General features: G+C 39.4%; 1 protein-coding gene across 1 annotated transcript in view; it reads left to right on the plus strand.

Annotated features, from left to right (window-relative positions):
- The window catches only part of LOC111865996 (DNA repair protein RAD50), a 64,211-nt gene that overhangs the window by 29,339 nt on the left and 10,565 nt on the right, over window positions 1-24,307 (plus strand). Inside the window, exons 14-23 of the mRNA XM_033752064.1 lie at window positions 4,493-4,586; window positions 8,077-8,197; window positions 10,588-10,676; window positions 12,479-12,616; window positions 13,014-13,165; window positions 16,046-16,251; window positions 17,805-17,974; window positions 19,791-19,991; window positions 21,169-21,375; window positions 22,718-22,925. Of these exons, the coding sequence (XP_033607955.1) occupies window positions 4,493-4,586; window positions 8,077-8,197; window positions 10,588-10,676; window positions 12,479-12,616; window positions 13,014-13,165; window positions 16,046-16,251; window positions 17,805-17,974; window positions 19,791-19,991; window positions 21,169-21,375; window positions 22,718-22,925 (1,586 nt within the window). The remainder of the gene's footprint in view (window positions 1-4,492; window positions 4,587-8,076; window positions 8,198-10,587; window positions 10,677-12,478; window positions 12,617-13,013; window positions 13,166-16,045; window positions 16,252-17,804; window positions 17,975-19,790; window positions 19,992-21,168; window positions 21,376-22,717; window positions 22,926-24,307) is intronic.

Consider the following 24,307-nt stretch of genomic DNA (forward strand, 5'->3'; position numbering starts at 1 on the left):
TCAACAGATACTGATGTGGCCCTCATTACTCTTGAAACGCAATTAGTGCTACTGCACAGTAGTGGGCAGGTTCCAAGTGTAGAACACTCCTTTTGTCCCATGATAGATTTTTCACACACACTAATTCTACCCACTTTCATGCTGAAAGTTCACAGTTCAGGCTTGGCATCATGGGAATTCTTGTTTCCAACAAAGAAGGTGGTTTTCAGGGGCATCAGTTTTCATGCCCTGCGTGCTTATGCACAGGAACCGGGACTAGTATCAGGAAATGAGTGGAGCCACTGCCTCCAGATTGGAACTTGGAATAAGGGGTGAATACACTGGAATAAAGATACTGTCACGTATTTAGTGACTAGATGCAGGGTTTGAATTAGTAATTGGATTTGTTGGACACTTATAACTTGTAACCACAAGTAACTATAGTGCTCTTGCTGATTCACTCCAGCATGCCCTGTCATCAGTCTGCTGCCACTTCACTAGTTGTTGCCTGGTAACAGGTCCCAACAATGTTCTCTTCTATGCAAGTTTGTTACTGGCTGGTGACTATCTTGCACCTTGGCTGTGACTCCAAGTGTGTCCTTACATTCTTGACTCACTGGATATCTCTGCCTATCTCAAGACTGATCCAATAGAAAGCGCCGCTTCCAGCAATTCTTCTGTTGTTGCATGTGTATCTGTTGCAATGATAGCATGTTTTGATTGCCTTGGAAATGTGCTTATTGGCTACAGCCTAGCAGTGGATGGCTTTTCTCGTTAAACTGTTTAGGCTTTCAGCCCATATGTCACAATATGATAGATTATTTATGACTCAAAGCCTGTCTGATGTGGATCCTGTTTTTGGGTGGTGGTACCATGTAGAAATGGTTTCGAATCCCATTCATGGGATAAATAATTTCTTTACTAATGTCCAGCAATTCAACAGGAATTACTTAATTATCCAAATCTTTCCTGGTGTATATGACATAACTCTGTCCTAAGTGCAAACTATATTTATAAGCCTTTCGTCTTGTTCTCTATACACTACATGTTTCGGCCCCAAATGGCCATCATCAGGTGTATACACTCACGTATCTGTTACACTGCACTTATTTATAACATTTAAAGTTTAAAAACATAGGTCTTCCTGATTAGCACTTATAAAATCTTCGGTTCTGATATTTAAATCCTTTAAAAAATTTTTCTTCTCTAACTTGAATCAAGCAGGAAAATTGGAGAATTTGAAAACGGAAATGCAGAAGAATGAAGTGTCTGTGCTAGGTGTCAGCGAAGTGCAGTGGAAAGGACAAGGTGAAATAAGAAGCGGTGATTATACAGTGTATTATTCCGGAGGTGAACGGGCTGAAAGAGGTGTGGCAATAGTGGTGCATAAAAGTGTAGTGAGGAGTGTTGTTAAGAAGATTGCTTGTAATGACAGAATTATTGCTCTGAAGTTAAAGGCAGAACCGGTAGATATACTGATTATACAAGTGTACATGCCAACATCAGAGTATGAAGACGATGAAGTGGAAAAAGTGTATGACACAATTGAAGAAATTCTTCAGGAAGATGGAAGAGGAGACACAAACAGCATCATATTGGGAGACTGGAACAGCATTGTTGGAGATGAACCATATCAGAATATTGTTGGATCACATGGACTAGGAAGACGGAATCACAGAGGTCAAATGCTTATTGACTTTTGTGAACGAAATGGATTGATTGTTACCAACACTTGGTTCAAGAAGCCAAAGAGAAGAATTTACACATGGAAGGCACCTGGGGATTGGAAGAGGCATCAGCTGGACTACATCCTTGTGAAACATCGATTCAGAAACAGTGTGAAGGATGTGAAGACGCTTCCTGGGGCAGACATTGACTCTGACCACAACTTGCTGGTTGCCAAGTTCCGAACCAGGTTGAAGAAAATTATAGGATTTCGAAAGCGCAGACCCAGATGGGATTTGGAGAAGTTATATGCTCAAAGACAAAGCGTGCAAGAGACTCTAGAAGAGAAACTCGGTGCAATTGAAGGTGAAAGCGGAAATGCTGAAGCGCAGTGGAACGATATAAAAGAATGCATGTTAGATACTATCAGTGATTTGGTAGGTAAAGTTGAGAAGATAGCAAGAAAACCATGGGTTACACAGGAGATGATGAGTAAAATGGAGGAGCGAAGGAAATGGAAGAATGTCAACAATGAAGAAGGCAGGAGGAAATACAGGAGACTGAGGAATGAATTGAAAAGAGCCACGGACAGGGCCAAAAAGGAATATCTTGAGAAGATATGTAATGAGATTATGGAATTTCAAAGAACAGGCCGTTATGATTTGATGTACATGAAGACAAAAGAACTAGGATGGAAAGAGAATCATGGGATTCAAAATGTTGGCATCGAAGACTCCCAGGGGAATAGAATAGTAGATCAGAGGCAAGTGCTGAAAATTTGGGAAAATTATATTTCAGAACTATATGATCGACCTAATCGGCCAGAAACCTTAGAAGTTGAACCGGAAGAAGAAGTAGATACAGACGAGAAAGGACCATATATTTTACAAAGTGAGGTGGAAAAAGCTATCAAGGAAATGAGGAAGGGAAAGGCTACAGGAGATGATGATGTACCTGGAGATGTGCTCAAGTTACTGGGAGAAGGTGGTTTGAAAACACTGACAAAACTAATGAACACCATATATGAAAGTGGAGAGTGGCCCAAGGACTTTACAGAAGTTACAATGATTGCCTTAAAGAAAAAGACAAAAGCTACAAAATGCAGCGACCATCGCACAATAAGTCTTATTGCACATACAGCAAAGATAATAGCAAAGATACTTAAAAGAAGAATTGAAAGGAAAATAGAGGATGTACTTGGAGAAGATCAGTTTGGATTTAGAAGAGGAAAAGGAACCAGGGATGCAATTGGGATGATGAGAATTATAGCGGAACGAACTTTGGAGATAGATGAAGAACTGTGTGTTTGCTTCATAGACTGGCAGAAGGCATTTGACCGGGTAAACTGGACCAAATTAATGCAGATCCTGAAAGAAACAGGTATCGATTGGCATGAAAGAAGATTGATTAGCAAATTGTACATGGATCAGAAAGTTAGAGTACGACTGGACAGGGGGGAGACAGGAAGTGTGCAGATTGGAAGAGGAGTTCGACAAGGATGCTGTTTATCACCAATTCTGTTCAACTTGTACAGCGAATGCCTTACCAAGGAAGCTCTGGATGGGCTCGGTGACTTCAAAGTAGGAGGGCAAATTATTCAAACTGTGAAATATGCAGATGACCTTGTGTTAATGGCTAAGGAAGAAACTGTGCTACAGGGCATGATTGATAGACTAATTGAAATTGGAAGGTGCTATGGCATGGAAATGAATGTGGAGAAAACAAAAGTAATGAAAATTTCGAGACAACCAACCCCAGTCACAATAAAGATAGACCAAAAACAAGTGGAGAATGTGAAATGTTTTAAATATTTGGGTAGCTTGTTAACAGATGATGGAAGGTGTACTTGTGAAATTAAATCCAGGATTGCCATGGCAAAAGCTGCATTTAGCAAGAAGAAGAATCTTTTTACCAGCAAATTGGACTTAAATTTGAGGAAGAAACTAGTGAAATGCTACATTTGGAGCATAGCTCTGTATGGGGCTGAAACATGGACACTTAGGGCAGTAGATCAGAAACATCTGGAAAGTTTCGAAATGTGGTGTTGGAGAAGAATGGAGAAGATCAGTTGGACCGATTATGTGAGAAATGAAGAAGTGTTAATTAGAGTCAGTGAGCAGAGGAATATCCTACATGAAATAAGAAAACGGAAGGCTAATTGGATTGGTCATGTTTTACGCAGAAACTGCCTTCTAAAAGAAGCTATCGAAGGAAAGATAGATGGGCGGATAGAAGTGACAAGAAGACGAGGAAGAAGACGTAAGAAGATGCTGGATGACCTTGGGGACAGAAGAGGATACTGTCATTTGAAGGAGAAAGCTCTAGATCGCATTAAGTGGAGGAATTGTTTTGAAAGAGACTGTGGACCTGTCGTCTTGACAGATTACTGATGATGATGATGATGATGATGATGATGATGATGAAGTTATAAAATTTCAGGGTTACTCGCCCTATGTCTGTAGTGCTGCAGCGGCTTCTTGTATCTAGTACTGTATAGATGTTAGTCTGTGTAGTCTCCTTGTGTGCGTGCTGCTGCTATCTGTACTACTTTCCTGGTGTATTTATAGCTGGACATTACAGAAGTAGGTTAGTCTACATCCAAATGGTGCTATTACCCCAAAATAGGATTGAACTGCTGTAAAAGCTTGTAATCTGCTAAAACTTTTCTACTCTTTATGTATCTTGCTGAAGGAAACCAGTGTGTCAGATGATGTTTGTGGTTGTATTTTGATGGTTGTACTGAACATACTAATCAAATTATAGTTTTGTGTTAATGAGACAGTTGAAACACTATAGAAAAATACTGTCACCTCACCCATTTATATATTATTTATGTTTGATCTTTCAGAAAGAATAAAAATGAGGATACCCTGAAGCATCTGTTGAAAACAGTTCCTGAGCAAGGAATCAAATATGAATTGAAGTTCTGTATAGATCGATTGGTAAGTAATGTGTAGTTTATTTTGGATGATAAATTTAATGAAGAAAAGCTTCTGAGCTAGACATTTTCCAGTCAGTGGAGAGCTTCATGTAGTGTTTGGTCAGCCATAACAGTCAAAGCAGTTATCTGAAAGGAAACCCATTCTCTTACTCTGCCTTTACAGTGCATACAGTTATAGTTTCTTTAATGTTCTTATGCAATTGAGATGATAATATTAGTAATGCTTGATTGCATATTTATGTGCCCTCCAGTAATTTTCCACTAATGAAACTTCCCTTCCATTACTGTCACTGCAATTGTCACTTGTACTGTCTTGAATGTTCATTTGTTCGTCAGTTTCTTCAGTTATATTCTCATGTACACAGTATGAGTTTTCTGTTGGTTCTAAATGGTGGATTAGTGTTCTGAAATTTCTGGGTATATCTGATGACACAATTAGTGTACATCAGTAAATTTAGAACTTGTGTTCCTGCATACAGTCCCCTGTTTTGCGTTTACCCAAATAAGTTTTGCTAGCTTTGTATGGGAATGATAAGTCTCAGTGCAACATGTCTATGCTGTGTTAACATTCTGACAGTGAAATATTATTTATTTTAATAGATCATGCATTTAAGTTTTTGACATGGAATTTCAAAGATGTTTTTCCTTTCCGTTAACCAGGTTTCCATTTTGGTTTTGCTGGAATTAGATCTTGGCAGTTTGTCTTTTTAAATGCCATGATAAGGTGCAGTAACAATAATAATTACTGAATTGGTTATTAAATTTGGAATGGTGTTCTTAGCCAGGGTACGTAACAGTTTATGTCCTTTTCTTTGTTATAATATCCTATTTTCTTTTAGGATTTATAAATGAAGAATGCTGTGTTAAGAACAAAGCCTCCATAAACAATAATTGATCTTTCGTCTTTTGATATTGATGTTAACAATTTAGACAACTTTTGTTCGTGTAATTCTTTGTTTCACTGTAATAGCCTTAAATGTAAGTTGGCACCTCTGTAGTACAGTGATGTAGGATACACAAAATGGGCTCATATTGTGCCGTTAAAGTGATACTCCCATGTTTGTCTTTTTTCTCTTAAAACTGAGGTCCTGAACAGTTTTTCTTAGACTTAAGCAACGTCATTTGGAATCAGTGCTGTCTTATAGTTTAATAATAGCTTCCTTAGCACAGAAACTGTGTATGGTGTGATGCATCATGTGTATGTCAAATTAATCAACTGCAAACCCTGTCTTCAGGGTTCACTGTTTTATTTTTCCATGGGTTACGATTATATACCTTGTTTCTTGTGTTCTCCTTTTATAATCCTAAATGCTTTTTGTGTTTCCCTGTTGCGTCTTTTGCTGTTTTGAATATGGTATACTGCTTTGTAGCATTTTGTAGAAATAACTTCATTGTCCATGATGTTTCTCTCTTTTTAAAGTTGTAAGTGTTATTAATGACTTCCTGGTCCTAACCACTGATTTTTTTTTGCATATTTTAGTTTGAATTTGTAGTAAGTCAAATGACAGAAAGATTAATAATTCAGTCAGTTGGAACATAGTATTATATTACGACATTCTCAGCCTGCAGAAATACAACTTTGTTGATACACGAGAATGCAGGTGGATAATTAGACATGTACTGAGAAGTGATGCATGTTATTACTAGCATGTCTTTTGGTAGGAAGTACGCAGAATCTTGCCTGCCAAACAGTATTTGCTGCTTAGTATACAGTATTCATGTTCAGGTTTCTAAAAATATGAATGTGATATTAAATGATTATAATTTTGTGGCCTCTTATGATAAATTGTGTATATATGTTTTTACAACTTTCCTTCATTCACTTAGTTTGTACTTTCCAGTTAACAGTGGACTCCACATTTAATGTTCTTCAGTTTAAGTCTTGGCCTACAAGTAAACAGAAAGAAAATAAAGAATGCTCTCTTCTGGGATGTGGCGCCATGTAGATCTTGTGTGAACTGACGTTTCAGAGGAACTTATTGCCTCCATCTTTAGAATAGAAGAATCCACGAGTGAGGAACCAGCATGAGCAGGTGTCTACAGACTGAGCCACTAGTCGAAAACACCCAGCTCTATAAGAACAGGGAGGGAAGGAGAGTGGGCCACATGGGAAATCAATTGAAAAGGTTGGTAGAGATGGGTGAGCAGGTAGCAGTCAGCCTGACGATAATCTAGACTTATTTACCTTCCTGCCCTATGTGAGGTCTATATTACTATATTCAACCGAATTGGCAGTGTGCTGTCCCGGCACAACATCAAATCAGTGGGCCTGCCTGCCCAGAAAGTATCTAGTTTCCTCCTGGCGGTCAAAGATAGCATGGGACTAAGGACACTACATGTGTACAGAATCCCCTGTGGGTGCAGCAAGGTCTACATTGGGCATACAGGTTGTTCTGTGGATACGATGTTGAAGGGCTGTCAGCGGCACATCTGTCTTGAACATCCATAGCAGTCAGCCATGGCTGAACGCAGTGTCGACTTGGGACACCGCATTCAATTTCACAGTGCTTCCATCCTTGTCTCTAAAACCCAATACATGGATTGCATCATTAGGGAGGCCATTGATATTGAGCTCAATCCCAAGAGTATGAACAAAGAGGTTGGTTTCTGTCTCAGCAAGTCATGGAAGCCTCTCATCTGCTCCCTCAAGAAACCTCCAGAACATGACGCCAGATCTCTGAGGCTATGCAGGTCAATGCACACTTGGAAGCTTAGCCCTGAGGCTGCAGGGACAATACTCACTCAGTAGGCCTGGCTTCCCCTCCTCAACAGTGATCATCTACTGGCTGTAACCCACTCTCTGCTACCTGTTCGCCCATCTCTACAGGCCCAATACCACTCCTCTACTGATTTCCCTGATGGCTCAGTGTCCAGCCACCTGCTCATGCTGGTTCCTCGCTCGCAGATTTTTTTCCCTGAAAATGGAGTTGATACATTCCTCCTAAACATCGGTTCACACAAGATGTACATGGTGCCACATCCCAGAAGACGGCATTCTTCATAGTTACTGCTGTGAAAACCTCAGCTCTTATATAGAAAGCAAATACATTATCACATGTTGGTGAGTAGACAGGGGTTAGAACTGATAATTGGATTTACTAAATGCTTATAATTTGTAACTACAGACAGTTGTAATGGTATCACTAATTTTCACACTTAACAAATCACTCCTGCAAATAATAAATCTTCTTAGTCTGCCATGCTTTCACTTTTTGTTGCTTGGTAGCAGCTCCCAACAATGTAGATTGCTCAGCTTCCCTACTCATATCATATCCTTACTATCTCGACCATAGGTTCTCAGTGTATAACCCTGTCATGGACAGCGTAGAAAACACTGTTTCCAACAGTTCTATTGTACCAGGCCTTTGCTTAGTGGTGGCTTGCTTGTTTTTCAAGCCATTACCATGTAACGGACAAGGTTTAAGTAGTCATGTTACAGTATATTTGTGTCCTTTCATTGACTGACTGTTTTTATTTTCTGTCTTTTGAAGACTAAGGACATCAAGGACATGAACCTCAACCTCAGCATCAAGCAGCGAGAATTAACTGCCCTGGAAACCCACCGCAAACATCAGAAAGAAGCGTTAAGAAGACGAGAAGAAGATTTGAGAGGCATGTTTAAAAATCTAATTATACTGAACTTTGGTTCAACTCTCTGTTCTGAAAAAAGGTGTGGGTTTAATTCACGTATAAGCAAATGCAGGGATAATATCTGCCCTGTATCTTTCTCGGCTCGTCATTTGTCTCTATGCATTTGATAGCATATCCTCAAATCTACCAATAAACAAACAGTGCCTTGGATGGAAGAAACGCATTTAATGCCGATTCATAATAATCGTTATGCAACAGGAAAATAATTGGATAATGAGATGAAAATGTATTATCAGAAACTGGTGTATAGTTTCAGAACTTTTGCTTTTTACAGCTCTGTAGTTATACTGTGTTTTCTTAGCTAATTCATCCGCTTGTAACTAAGTTTTGGTGATTAATTACTGGCAGATGGGATTTTTGTGTGAATTCTCTTATGAAATTATTACTCTTGCTAAGTGGAACAGAAAAATTTTTTGGGAAATGCTGAGCATATGCACTGGTTATACTAGTAATAAATACAGAATGAGTTTCTTCCAGTCACTCCACAATTCTCTGGCCAACAGTAGAACTCCTTAATTAAACATAGTGTGACATGTTGACCCCTACCTCCCCAGCGGCACATGGCGGTAACGTAGCGCTTGCGTAATAGGCGAGTCATCACCCCGCCACTCTCCCCGCGGTGACGTCACGAGCAGAGCCGAAGTTAGCCGAGCCCCCGCAACCTAGTAGCTATGCAACGCGAGTCAACAGCGGTGACGTAACAGGACGACGTGGCACTAATTACGCAACAGGCAAGCACTGCGGCTATATAAGTGAGCTGCACAGCGGCTGCGAGTGAGTTGTAAAGTAACAGTCGCCGAGTTGAGTTGTAATGTGGCCATCGCCGAAGACAGTTCCAAGTTAGTTCTGAGCAAGCCTACGTGTGAGTGTGTTATCAACGGTTCTCCAGTCAGCCGACTACAGTTGGAGTATAGCAGCCGTCGCGGAAAGAAGAACCAGACGTGTGTGTGATTGTGTAATTGGGAGCGTGTGATACAGTGATACAAAGCTCTCCTACTGTAAACGTGTAGACTACTGAAGACAGAGTGAACTGATTTGCGCATAGGGTTTTAAAGTGTGAAACCCCGCAATAGTGTAAACAGATTAATGCGTTTAGGGTTATAAAGTGTGAAACCCCGCAACTGTGTAATAATTAATTGTAGCCGTTACTTGTAGGTTGTTGAATAAACCAATTAACAGTCTCTACGGCGTCTTCAGTAACGAAAACACGTTACAATATTATTTTGTGTGTAGCTTCGCACATCCACTGTTCATGCAGTGATCTCCGAACTCTGTCCTACAGATGCTGAGAATCCATTTAAAAATTATGGTAAATTACTAGGTACTGCAGGAGGAGGGCTGATGTTTCCTGAAGTCTCTGTGTATGTGGCTCTGAGTTGCAGCAACAGCATAAAACCTGTGTCAAATAAACATTGTCCATGTAAGGTCTGATTACTGATGCATCAGGTGGCTGCAAACACTGCTAATGACTGCTGCTAGAGTGTTCTTTGTTTCTGCAAACACTTCTTTCGTATATTCTCCATCTGTATTTACTTTGATTCTAGATAAATAAAGCTATTTTATTCTTTATTTTTATATTTTAATTTTATTACTCTTTGTCGTTTTTCCTATAGTAATTTTTATATATTCGAATTTACTCATTTATTTCTCATCCACCCTTGTTATATTTTCAATTCATATATTTAACCCCCCCTTGTTGGTGTCTCCACCTTATCGTGGTGAGGGTGTTTGAGTATGCCAAGGACCCTGAGAGCTATACCAGCGGTAGCGTAGCTACTGGCAGGGCCTCCCTTGCTGGACAGGTCAAAGGGTAGGCATCAGACGAAGAGAGACACCGAAAACTGATGCCGGAAGCAGCGTCATCAGCGGCGACTTGAAGCACAGAGAAAATGATGCTCGAGATGGTTCAAGTTCGTATAGCAACAGGCGTGACCAGAGTGGTTTGAACGGCTGTTGTACTGCGATGTGGAAAGCAAATGGAAAAACTACCACATTATCACTTTTCCTGGATAGTCTCTTTCCAAAAACAGAAGATCGCATTAAGTGGAGAAACTGTTTTGGAAGAGGCCGTGGACCTGTCGTCTGACAGATTACTGATGAATGAATGAATATTTAACCCAGTTTCCACTCAGTTTTTGTTACATTTCTGAATAGTTTCTTGCCTGAAGACATGTATTTCCAGTTGAATTTCTACATTTCTTATTTAATTTATGTGTGCGTCATATAATAAGCAGGCCACTGGTGGATAAAATATTGTGTATGTGTGTATGTTGTGGATATATTTCTTTTATTGTTGCAGTACAATACACACAAGAAACTGAGGCTCATGAATCTGATAATTCTGTTGACAGTGAAGGAAGAAATGGTGTATGAAGCTTGTGGAAATCAGGACTATGAGGAGGTGGTGAAACGTTCTGAAGAAATTGTCCAGGATTTGCAGGTATGTCTGTATATGTGTACTGTCATGTGGGGGCACGCAGTAGCATAGTTGGTCCAGGCGCTATGCTACAAGCCGGAAGGTCGCAGGTTCAAGTCCCAATGAGGTCATTGGATTTTTTTCAGTTGACCTAATCCTTCCGGCTGCACCATGGCCCTGGGGTTCACTCAGCCTCTAACAGAAATGAATACCAAGAATTGATTAAATAATTTTCCTGGGGAGTAAAGCGCGGCCAGCGCGTAAGGCTGATAACCTTACCGCCATCTTTGAGCCGATTGTCTAGATAATGTGGGACCCTCAACGTCTCACAACCTTATGGACTTTCACGGCCTGTTACACGGATAGCTTTACTTACTTTGCTTTATATTGTCACATGTTGGGTGTTGGTAATGTGACAAATAACTTCACGCTGTTTTGGATCTAGCGAATTTATTTCACATTCGCTCTTACACTTACACATTTCACAGTTTCACAACTACTGCCATCTTCAGTATCACAGTTACTTCTCCTGCTGGAGTCCCTGCCATGCACTTGATACGACTCAACTCGGCGACTGCTGGACTTCAACTCATACTGGATGCTAGTAACTCTCTCTCTCTAGTAACTGGCTTTGGCGGCTGCTACATTTCAACTCACTGCTTACGCATTCCAATCTCTCTTATGAACCCTCAGTCGGACAGCGGAAAACTCACCTGGCTTCACTTTTGCGTAAATGCCGTGTTTACAGTCATTGCTGCGGAACGCTGCTGAGAGTTGTTTATTGCTGTGTAGCAACCAGTGCGTTTTGGCTCGGCTAGGCACAGCACAGAAAAACACCGCTTTCCTTACTGTTGCATAACGTTGCTTCCATTGTTGCACAATCTGGCAGCCGATTGTTTATCCAGAGTCTGTCTTCGTGGTAAATCATTCCACCTCCCGTTGCCCAGCAACAGTTAGACATGTCACAATATATATTTGTGTGTGTCAAGGTAACCATGTTTTTTCCTTTCATTGTATCCCCATGAAATATTATCGATTGTACAGAGAATATATGACATTTTTTGAGTATGTGAAAAGTTGCATCGAGAAGAGAACCTTTGGATCTTACTGAAAATACGCACTGTGCACGGGATGAACGTGGCATACCACTGATGTGCAAAAAGGTTAAAGAGTAGCATCTTTTGTTATAAATGTGTTGACATGATGTTTGGAAAATATATGTACTCTACTTCTGTTTATAGGACTTTCTGTTGAAATTGTTTTGTAACTGTACTCACTACCAACAGTGGGATAAATTCACAGTGCCTGGTTTCATTCTGCAGTTGAAGCCCCATTTAATGTTTTTCTCATTTAACATTCAGTTTTCAGTGATTGGAAGTCAGTAATTTAAGTTTTAAATTTCCTCAGTTCTGTGTTCAGATTCACTGATCTCCCATCAAATGGGTGTTTCACTGTGTGTAGTTAGAGCTGATTTCTGATTATAGTAAAAATTAAATAGTACTGAGGTAGTATGGCTTCTGGAGGTCTCATGTACGTAAAGACTTTATGGAAATCTCTCAATTCAGACATACATACAGGATCGTGCTGTTCCCACAAGCCCATCTTTCCTTGTATAGTAAGTAGAACAGGGCAAGAAATTTGGTGTGGTGTAATGTTTTTAATTCTAAAAAGTTGGTAGAGACTGATGAATTTTACTTTATATTGAAGAAATAGCTGAATAATATCTAAGTAATAAATTAGAGAAAGGGAATTCCCCCAGTTTCACTGTTTGCAGATTTTACTGTGGAAATTAACTTGAAACTCCATTGTTGATATTGATTTTCCAGGACCAAAAAGGCACATTGTCATCTTCTGAATATCTGTTTCGCCGTTATGTTCAGAAATTGCAACAACCCCAGCCGTGCTGTCCTCTTTGTCACAGAGGATTTGATTTAGAGGCTGATGTGAGGGAACTTGTCAATGAGGTGAGCCGTTGTATTTTGAACTTGAGGTTAGAACTTCTCATCTGTGTACACTATTTCATTTCTTATGATGTTTGTGTGGTTCTGTATAGAAGCTCTGATTTGGTGAAATAACCTTGGCTAGCGAATTATTTGCACTGAGTGTGGCCGGCGCATAAGGCTGACAACCTTACCACCATCTTTCAGCCGATTGTCTAGATAATGTGGGAGCCTCAACATCTCACAACCCTATGGGCCTTCACAGCTTGTTACAGGGATAGCTTTACTTTTTTACTTTACTTATTTTTAATGTTCAAATTGAAAAACAGGTGCAGTATTTTTTATTATGTTTGGTATGTAAGGTAAAGAGTGTCCACTGATGTTCCTGTCAGTCGCTAATTGTAAGTATTCTTTGGAACAGCTCAACAGCAAGGTTCGTGAGGTTCCAGCACAGCTGCATGACAATGCCAAGAAGCTGGAGAGCGAGAAGAAGAAATATGAAAAGTTGCTCGAGCTGAAGCCATCTTATGAATCTATCATCACCTTCAGAAGAACTGAAATTCCAACCCTTAAGTATGTTCATGTCTCATAAAACATGAAATGTAACTAACTCCACAGAGCTGAGCCGAGCCCTTCTTGAGAAGCTCCCAATTGCTCAACTACTCAAGAATTTCCCAACATACTGTGGAACCTGCAGGACCATTGCCCTGTTTACAAGAGCCCTCCACTGGTCCTTATCCTGATTAAGGTCACTCCAGTCCATACCACCTCATCCTGTCTCTCTAAGATGCGTTTTAATATTGTTATCTCACGTATGTCTAGGTCTTCCTAGTGGCCTCCTTTCTAGCTTTTCCACCAGAATCTTGTATAAATTCCTGTTCTCCACATGGCCTGCCCATTTCTTGCTCCACGACTTCATCATTGTGATTATACTTGGAGAAGAGTACAAGTTATGAAGCCCCTCATTATGCAGTTTTCTCCAACCTCCTGTCACTTCATCTCTCTTCGGTCCAATATCCTCAACACCCTGTTCTCAAACACCCTCAGTCTATGTTCCTCCCTTAATGTCCTCAGTCTGTATTTCTCCCTGAATGTCAAGTACCAAGTTTCACACCTGTGACAACCCAGATTCATCATTATAGTTTTGTATATTCAAATTTTTAAGTTTTTAAGATGGCAGACAAGAAGACCAAAGTTTCTGAACTGAGTGGCAGCAAGCATTACTCAAATTCAGTCTTCATGTAGTTATTGTTGAGGCATATCACTGCTATCAACTTCATACATAATTTTATCCAGTATCATACTCTCAAGGTTAACTCCAAATGTACAAGGGTTGTCCAGGAAGTAAGGACCATTTACGCGTAGCACTTGCGCAGGTCAACGAATTGCACCATTTCAAGGTAAACAGGTCTCAGTAGTCTTAGTAAAAAGTCACATGAACAGTGTGCACATTCTATTGTTTTGCAATATTTTTGTGGTATTTAAAAGTGAGTAAGATAACCAAGAATCCTGCCAATTGTGAAGTGCAAGCTGCATTTCAGTTTCTGAATGCACAGAATGTCTGTCAACTTATTGCAGCATATGGGGAAGCTCTAATGAACAAGTCAGATGTGCGAAAACAGTGTCGAATGTTTAATGAGGGCAGGACAAATGTTCACAATGCGGAGGATCTTGGCACCCATCCCTTATCACTGATGACTTGAACAAGACTGATCAACACATCAGGACAAATAGGCGTTTCACTCTTGATGAATTTCATGAAATTTCCTCAAATTTCTTGTTCACTGATTCATGAAATTGTTACGGAGCGTCTCCATTATGTGATAATGCTACAGAATTGTCAAAGCAGCACCCATATGTTGGCTCTTATGCTTTTCAGTGAGTCTCCATTGCACCCATCTTGCACAAATTTTTTTTGTAGCTGCGGCTGGCCAGGACTATTATGATAAAAGTTTCAGAAAACTGCCTTCGTTTTATATGAGAATTTTCCATATTCAGTGGAATGCCCATCTGATGTTGCTTGTTTGTTATCCTTCATTTGATGTTCCATTGCAGTGATCCCGAGTCATTGTCAGTGTTACCTTATCTCCATTTTAAATTTTCATCAGATCAGCATTCCAATCCACTGGTCCCATTTAGATATCTTAAATGGGTGTTTCATTGTATTAATGTTAAGAAATTGAGAGTGTTGATTTTTGTTGTAATGAAGTTTTTTTATAAGCCATACTCATTCTGTTGCATTTCTGATGTACTTATAAGCAGCTGGTAGAATGACCTAATGCTTATTTAGTCACTAGAGGTTCATATTCGAACACAGAAATAAAAAGACAAGACAGGCGGCACAAGTTCGGTCCTGTCAAGAAAAACAAAAGTACAATGGACACGAACCAGTTCGGTTAAAGAATTTTAACTTAAATAACAAAAAGTTTCTAAAAACGTTAATGCATCAAGGACAGTTGCTGTAGTTGTAGGAAATTTGGATTTTGTATAAACTGTATATTACAAATTTGATTTGTTTCATTCTGGTCCATCACACTAACAATTACAAAGACAAAAATAACACCATCCAGTGTGACTGTTTAAGTTTTATCTCTTGAAAACTCATCACCCGTACATGTTTCGATCCCTATGGATCATCCTCAGAGGGCGTCAATACTTTTTCCAGAAACTGCTATTACAATAGGTGCTGAATTATATACATACACATATAATGTCTGAAATACACAATATACACAATGTGCAAATTTTCACAGTCACAGCAGCCTTCCTGGTATTAAAATTTTTAAAAATTTTTTAAAAACATTGTTGTTTAAGATTAAAACTTTTATAAACCATACAGATTCGTGTTAATTCTCCTATTGTCTTTCTTGGAGGTGGCTGATCTTGTGCTGCCTGTCTGTCTTGAGAAAGGAGATTCTTAGTCTGAATAAACACGGACAGTACTAAGAATCTATGAAGGCCCATAGGGTTGTGAGACGTTGAGGGGTCCCACATTATCTAGACAATCGGCTGAAAGATGGCGGTAAGGTTGTCAGCCTTGCACGCCAGCTGGGCTTTACTGCCCAGGAAAATTATTTAATTAATTGCTGGTACTCATTTCTGTTAGAGGCTGCGTTGACCCCAGGGCCATAGTGCAACTGGAAGGATTAGGTCAATTGAAAAAGAATCCAATGACATCATCAGGACTTGAACCCACAACCTTCCATCTTGTAGCATAGTGCCTGAACCAACTACACTACCGCGTGCCCTGTCAAAATAAGTGGTACTGTTTCCAAGTCTGCATCTAAATGCACTGTATGAATTAATATTGATTCATGCAGTCTGTCCAAGAACATGAACTAAAACGAATAAGTGTGTAGTGTTGACTGCATGTAGTTCCACAGATAAATTGTTTTTGCACTTTGTTCTAGTGCACACACATGTTGTCATTATTAACAAACTATTGAATTCCAGAACTGAACTGGAAGAGACTGAAAAGAAGCTCAGTGACTTGAGAATTGATGTTGAGGGTTTAGAGTCCACATTAATGGAGCCCCAAGCTGACAAGGTGATGGCAGAGAAAGTTCAACCTGATATTGTATTATTGGATCAGCATTACATAGAACTTCAAAAACTGCAGCGCGAAATTGATCGGCTGGAAGAAAAACTGCCAGCAGGAAGTACGTGGAAGAAGTTCAGTTTTCTAATTTTTTATTTTTACTGTAATGTGTTTGGTGGTAATCGTGCGGCAACATGTAAGTATGATCCAGTTTGCTACCTTTGCCAGCCACTTCACCTGACAACTATACACATTTAATTCACTTTCTGTATTAGGTGTCTCAAGAATGCAATTAATTTTTAGGAAGTATCATTGAACAGCTCTACTATTGATTTTCATATTCTCTTCTTTTTTTTCTCTGTTTTCAAATGGCTTAAACCTGAGTTTTGACATGAAACAAAAGTGCATGCATGTCACATTATCTAGATTTGGAAGATGGCTGTTTTAATTAATAATAACAGCAATGAAATTTTGCTTCAAGAAAGTTAAATTTTATGTAGCATGTTTACTACTCATAAATGTGGTAATAACGAAATAATATTGAATGTCATGGCCTAGTAGTAGCACTTCTGCCCGATTTTGTAACATCCCAGTTTCGTATCTCAGTGCAGAAACTGAGGTTTTCTGTTACTCTCCCCCCGTTCTTCCAGACAGATGTCAGGATTGTGCCTCAAAATTGGCTATGACTGCTTGCTTCCACGTCCCTTTCAGTTTATCATACTTATGTAATTCTGTCATCCAGTGCTACAATTTGATTTGTGGGCAGCGTCATGAAATAAAGCCATAAATAAATAAAAAATAAAGAGATTTAATAACTGTTAGAGGTGAAGAGAAACAGTTTCACATTTAAGGCATAGAGTAGTCATGGCAGATGTGTCGGTTCATCTTCCCTTTTGTGGGTTGATTATTATGCAGTAACTTCCATTCTCTTTTGTCTTTGAAGCCATGCTCACCCCCATGAGCACTCTGTACTTTAGATATTAATGGTGTTAGGAGGAATGAGCTTCTGCTCTTGACTGTACTGAACACAGAATATTCAAAACTGAAACTTCACTTGTTTTGTAAGAAAATGCCCTAAATTGAGGGTGTTTGAGAACAGGGTGCTGAGGAGAATATTTGGACATAAGAGGGGAGAAAATAAGGCTGAAGAAAGGTTTGTAATGAAAAGTTTCATAATTTGTATCTTCACTAGATAATATTAGGGTGAGTTAATCAAGAAGGATGGGAGATACAAGAAATGCATGCAGAGTTTTGGTCACATAGGTTCAAGGAATGGAACAACTTGAGGACCAGGGGTAGGTGGTAGGATAATATAAGCTGGATCCTGAAGAAATAGGGTGTCTAGAGTGTGGACTACATTCATGTGTCTCAGAGTAGGGATTGGTGGAAGGCCCTTGCAGACATTTTACTGAACTTTCGGATTTCATAAAAGATGGGGAATTTCATGACCAATTGAGTAATTACTGGTTTCTCAAGAAGTGAAAGTAATGCAGTGTAAGCACGTGGATTTGATTGATCTGAAGAAGGTAGGGACCAGTGACAGGCTTTTTGAACACAGTAGTGAACTTTTTAGAGTCCACAAAAGTTAAGAAATTTCTTGACTGTGTGAGGAACTATTAGTTTTCAGTGTGCAGTCTTTGTAATTTCATAGTTAATTACAGTTTCTGATTACAGGATCATCAAGGAGCATGCAGCAAGCCCTGAATGAGCAGGAACAGCTAAAATCAGAAGTTAGTAAGATCCGCCGTGTGATAGAAGATTCACAGCAGAAGCTAACAAGACACACAGAGAGACTACATGAGCTCAGGGATGAGAAAAACCGATTGACAGAGGAATCTTTCAAGGTATAACTAATTAACTCTCTGATGGCAGTACCTAAAGAATGTACACCTCTAATACCAAAGCCTACTATTGGATATAGTCGTGCTGCTGAAGAATCCAAAGAAATGTGTCGTTCTGTGGTTCATTTTTCTAGATGCCTTAAAGCAATGTTTGTTGCACTTCATTTTCCTTTAAATGTAGAACATCTCTTATCTTTAATTTTAAGAAGTTAATTTTCCTTGCTGTCTTTGTTAATGTACTGAGCAAGTTGGCTCAAGTGCCAGTGCTGCTGGCTTAGGTTTGGGAGCTATGTGGATTTCTCTCGTTCAGGACACTGGCTGTCCTGACAGGTTTTTCTCGGTTATCCTAAATCCTTCTTGGCAAATACTGACATAGCAGCTCAAATTAGATCACAACCACTTCTTTCCCCATCCTTCGCAATTCATTATTTATCCTATTGATGATGCTATATAATCCAAGCTATTGACAGCATCATTAAATAAACAATAAATAAGTAAAAAAAGCCATTAATGTTAACACTGTTATCAGAATCTCCACTTAGGATTCTGGACCCATTGATGTTGAGTTTTATTGATTTTGGTTTTGTATTGTATTCTAACATTTATCAGTATTTGTAGCAGCTAGTGCCATGCCAGCTGTAACCACTCAGGTGCCACATGCCACTGCTGTCTGACTGCTCTCCCCTTTTCTTTCCTTGTCTTTCTTGTCACTGAACTGAGAGCTAACTGACTAATGTCATAACTCCCTCGCTTGTCTCACATGTCTGGGATGTGCTGCAGCTGAATTGAACGTGGCTGTACAGCTACTCTTATACATGTGTCACACTGTAGGAATTTTGATGTGAGTCTGGGGTGATCTTAGCCCTTGGTGTGAAGTGAGCAATCTCTGAGACAGTGTAGAGAGGGAGAAGTTTAGATATTGTCGTGATTTAGGGTGCGTGCATAAGTTATAAGACTGGTTTTGGGTTGGGTGATGGGATTTATTGTCACTTGTACGTTCACAACTTGGGACTGCAGGTAATCAGTGCTATTGGTGATTTACACTCTTAACGGTGCATCTTTGGTTGGGGCCTGCATATTAATTAGTGTCAGATTATGGTATTTCTCTTTCATTCTGAGTTTACAAATTTTTCTCATTATATGGTTGAAATGATATAATATTCTTTATCATTTCTCTGTTTACCATGAATCTAGTACCTTCCAGATATACTTTTCAAGATATTATGGAATTTCTATGCTCTATTAAAATGGTTATGCTTCTGTTTCATAAAAGACAGCATAGGATCCAGTATGATTCTGAAGTATCTTGGTAACTGTTTATAACTATAGGCTGGTTAATTAGTTTTAATGTGGGTCTCCATGCATGCGAATGAGAATTGGTTCATTGTGAACTATGTTGTTGATGTCACAATGACTAGATTGATTTTTGCTTCTCTTGTTGGGTTAGAATAATTGCTGCAAATATTTGTTAATTTATTACTTTCCTGCAAAAGTGTTTTCACTTGCATACATGCAAGGACTTCTCCCCCATAGTGCCTGTTTCTTTCAGAATCTGTTTAAGCAAAAAAAGAAAAAATCCCATGGAGCCACAGACCTTGAGAAAAATACATTCATGTAAAAATCCTTAAAATAACATAGACTGGTATTTCGTTTTTTAATTATTTCACATAATACCTGGCTTGGTAGCACTGGAACATTTGTATGTGTGAATATTATATATTTATTAAAATGAGGAAGTTTTTACATAATATGAAAAGAATTCTAGTATGTCATGTATAATTGTAACTGTAAATAACTACTGTGTTGTGTTTGCAATTAGGTTGAAGGTGGCATGCGACAGCGCAACCAGTTAGAGGAGAGGCAGTCCGAGCTTCAAGAAGGAGAAGCTGTTTTAAATGAGGAAATGGTTGGTCTGCAGGAGAAGTTGGGAGAATCTAGAAGGAATTTTGACACAGCAACAAAGGAGAAAGATATAACAAGACTTAAAAACAAGGAGATTTTATCAAAAGAACAAAACCAGGTATGATTCACACACACACACACCCATCTGACTCGCTCCACATCAGCTTTGACCTTTCCTGTAATATGTAAAATGGCGGAAGATATGGTGTGGTTACAGAACTGGTAACATATCTCTTGATGTGTGTTAAGGGTCTCAGTTGAACAACTCCGTTTGTAATGCAAAATGTTACAGATTTTGGCATCCGTCTTGTACCATTCTCAGACCTTATCACTAGAGTGCATGGAAGAAATGTTTTGTATATTTATATTTACTTAATACAATGGAGTATGTGGCTGGAACAGTGGGGTTACCTTAAAGTTACCTTAAAGCATTACTTTAGATTTGTTTCATTTTGGTCCGTCACACTAACAGTTACAGTTATAGAAGACAAGTCCGTCCAGTGTGACTATTTCAGTTATCTCACTTGATGATTCACTAGCCTTACATGTTTCGATCCATTTGGATCATCTTCAGAGGCACCAAACACTTTTTGGAAACCACTATCACAACGGTTGTCAATCAAATACACATGTATTGCCAAGTACACAATGTTCCACCTATCAGTCACAGCAGCCTTTCTGGTTATAGAAATATTTAAAGTTGTTTTAAAGTTTTAAAAACTTTGTTAAAAATTAAAATTCATAAACCATACGGTTCGTGTCAATAACCCCCGTCGTCCCTCTTCAAGGTGGCCAATGTTGTGCCTCCTATGTAACTTGAGTAGGGAGATTCTTAATATTCGTTATGATTTCTTGGCCCGCTGTGCTGTGTAAGATGATCCAAATGGATCGAAACATGTAAGGCTAGTGAATCATCAAGTGAGATAACTGAAATAGTCACACTGGATGGACTTGTCTTTTATAATTGTTAAAGAATTACTTTAGGTTTGAATTTAATAGAAAATGTGTGTAATGGAGATTGACATCATGGCAGACATGTTAAGTGCTCTAACATTCATTCACTATTGTACGGGCAAGATGCCAGCAGATGTCACTGCACGGTGGGTGGCGATAACATGCAGTACGTGTGTGGCTTAACTGATGGATGTCATGAGCACTTTTGAATTGCTTCTCTTTTATCAGAAATGTGCATATGTATGCTTTTGTGCTAATTTTGTGGTAGTGAATCTGTCTGTACTTATGTGGCAGGAGTAACAAAGTGGAAATCGTGATATTCACTACCTTATTTTTATTAGCTTTCAGAATATCAGAAACAGATTGGTGAAATACACAGGCACCAAAACAGCATCAAGGATTTTGAACAGCGTGGAATAGACAAAATGCTGGCTAGAGTTCAGCAGTCCTTGCATGATCTAGAAACAATTAAGGATACTACTTCGAAATCAATGCAAGACATAAAGACAAAGATTGCTGACATGCACAATGAACTAGCCAACCAGCAGGTAATGTATATAGTAGGCATGTGTGATGATGAAATGAAAATGAGTATGTTCTCTGCTAGACAGATTTTCACTGTAATCCAAATTTGTAACAATAACCAGTTATTCAGTGCACAGAAATGAATAGTGTGTCCCTTTTGACAAATTGTTTCATGCTAGCGCTTCAAACCATTATAATTTTGACAGATGAGGTAGTATATGTAGTGCTGTGGAAAGCAAGGGCAGTTACCTGAAAATTCTCAAAGTTCAGGACTGAAAATCAATGTTTGAATCATGAGTGAGGAATTTTTTCTTGATTCTGTCTTGAAAATTCGAGATTCATACACATTTAGTATGTCTTAAGAAAATGATGCATGTTGTCTTTTAACAGGCCTTAGAAGTTGTAAAGTTACTTTGTGTGCACCCTGCACTGAAATGTCTAATTCTCAGATCCATCATAAATTTGTTGTCTTAATGAGGAGTGAGGAGTAGGTGGTATAGTTCAGTCAATGTTGTGATGGCCTGTCGAGATGGCCCTGAGGCCCACCTAACCTTCTATCCAGTGGTACCAGGGGCTCTTCCTTGGGGGATAAAGTGCCATGAGTATGAAGCTGACCACTCACCTCCATACAGTGCTGAGGCCTAGAATGACTGAGCTATACCTCCACTCCCCTATACATCTTCATGGCATGGTGCTTCATTAATTAAGCACGGGGACAACTTTACCATAAAGAGTGAGAAATGGTGATTTTATCTGTTCAGGATGTCCATTCTACATTTTATTCGATGGGGCACGTGGTACCTTAGTTGAGGCACTGTGCTACAAGCTGGAAGGTCATGGGTTCGATTCCTGATGGGGTCATTGGATTTTTTGATTGACTTAATCTTCCAGCTGGACTATGGCCCCAGGGTCGCCTCAGCCTCTAGCAGAAATGACTACTGGAATCTTCCTGGGGTTAAGGAGCAGTTGGTGCATAAGGCTGACAGCCTCACTTCCATCTGTCTAGAAAATATGGGAGCCTCAATGTCTCACAACCCTATGGGCCTCCATGGTCTGTTACAGGGACACCTTTACCTACATCTTATTAGTGTTTTTCATGACTTTGTGTGCTGTTTAAGAAGTAATGATTATTAATATTTCTTAGTAAATCATTATTATTTCTTAGATGGTAATGAAGATTTGCTGTTCCTTGGGATGTGATGCTATGTACTCTGTTAGGTGTCTACCAGACTTCATGGTGTCACGGCGAATAGCCCCTGCAGTGAGATGCTGAAATGAATGTACTTTCAATAATCTAAATACAGAAAGCCATGCTCAGATATTGGTGCCAGTTTGATTAACAGAGGAACTGAATATTCTGTTTAGATGGTGAAACGGGATTTGGAAGATAACCTTAAATTGCGAAGTAAAGAGGTAGAAGCTGATGATCTAAAAAAGAAAATTGAAGATCTTGAGAAAAGTCTTGGAGATCTGAAGTATGAGACTCTTCTTAGAGTGAAGAGAGACCTTCAGAAAGAGGAAGAAACCCTTACTAGAGAGGTAATGGTAGTGCGGTTACAGTCCGACCGTTCAAGTATGTGTGTTTATTTTTGTTAAAAATGTCAGTTTTCTTAAAAAGTATTCTGCCTAGGCNATTTAAAGTATTACAGTTCCACATTGCATATGATATTTGAAAGCCTTAATAGCTTGTAGTCCGCATTCATCTGTTCCTTCCATCAGTCTTTTAATTTTCCAGTTCTGATAACAAAAATATGAAGTACTCAGTTAATAATGCACCTTCACTGTAGGATGACCTAACCATCTGACTAACTTCATGGAGCTGAATTCTTTTTGAGAAGCTAACAGTTACTCAGGTACTAAGGGAGTCCCAGCATTTTATGGAACGTGATGTTTCATTACTGTGTTCATCATTAATCCTCTCCTGAGCCAGATGAATCCAGTCCACACCTTACTATCCCATTTCTTTAAGATTCATTTTAATATTATCCTCTTCTGTGCCTAGGCTTTCCCAGTGATCCCCTTCCTTCAGATATTTATACAAAAACTTAGTATGCTCTCTCTCTCCTTGTGCTTTCTACATGATGACAGGATAAGTAGGCCTCACATCCTCTTCTGTGGGAGTTATTTTACAACACTGTCAGTGGCTGGATTACAGAGTCAGATGGTGAGATGATAGATGAATGATGAATTGCAAAGCAGCAGCTGTAGCCTAAATTGAGGTACTATCCATGCATTTTCCTGAGGAATTGAAGGAAATCTTGAAAGGACTCAGTCAGGATAGCCATTGTTCCAGCTGAGATTCAAACCTGCACCCCCTGAATATCAGTCTAGAGCATTTAGACCGGGCATGTCAAACTCAGCTTGTACAGAAGGCCACCTCAGCCCTATAAATAATAGTCCAGGGCCACACTTCAAAATATTGTGACGTGTTGTGCAATGGGGGACAACCCCTCACCCTGCCAGTGGTGACGTAACACTTTCGGAGCATTGCCGTTGCTACGGTAATAAGCCAGTCAACACCCTGCCTCTCCCTGCGGTGACGTAACACGGGATGCCACCGTTGCTACACAGCAGGAAACAACTCCTGACAGCGTTGCTAGCAACACGGCGCCAGACAACAGTGGTGCCTATTACGTGGCTGTTTTCTGTGTTGTCCAGAACGAGGCTAAATAAGGAGCAGCGAAGACTATTCACAGTTAGTTCTCGAGTTATGAGTTCACGAGTTAATTCTCAAGTTCTCGAGTTTACGAGATAGTTACAAGTTAGCCAGGCAGTCAACCTTTCAGTTGTAGTCTAGCATTTGCAGTCTAGTATTTGTGATACTGCCGATGGCAGTAATCGTCAGATTGTAATTTGTGTGATTGTAGGAGCGAATGTGAAATAAAATTCGCTATATCAAGCAAGGCGTGAAATTATTTGTCGCGTTATACACCAACACGTGACAATATAAAATAT

Source organism: Cryptotermes secundus, unplaced genomic scaffold, assembly GCF_002891405.2.
Source record: "Cryptotermes secundus unplaced genomic scaffold, Csec_1.0 scaffold72, whole genome shotgun sequence".
NCBI lineage: Eukaryota > Metazoa > Arthropoda > Insecta > Blattodea > Kalotermitidae > Cryptotermes > Cryptotermes secundus.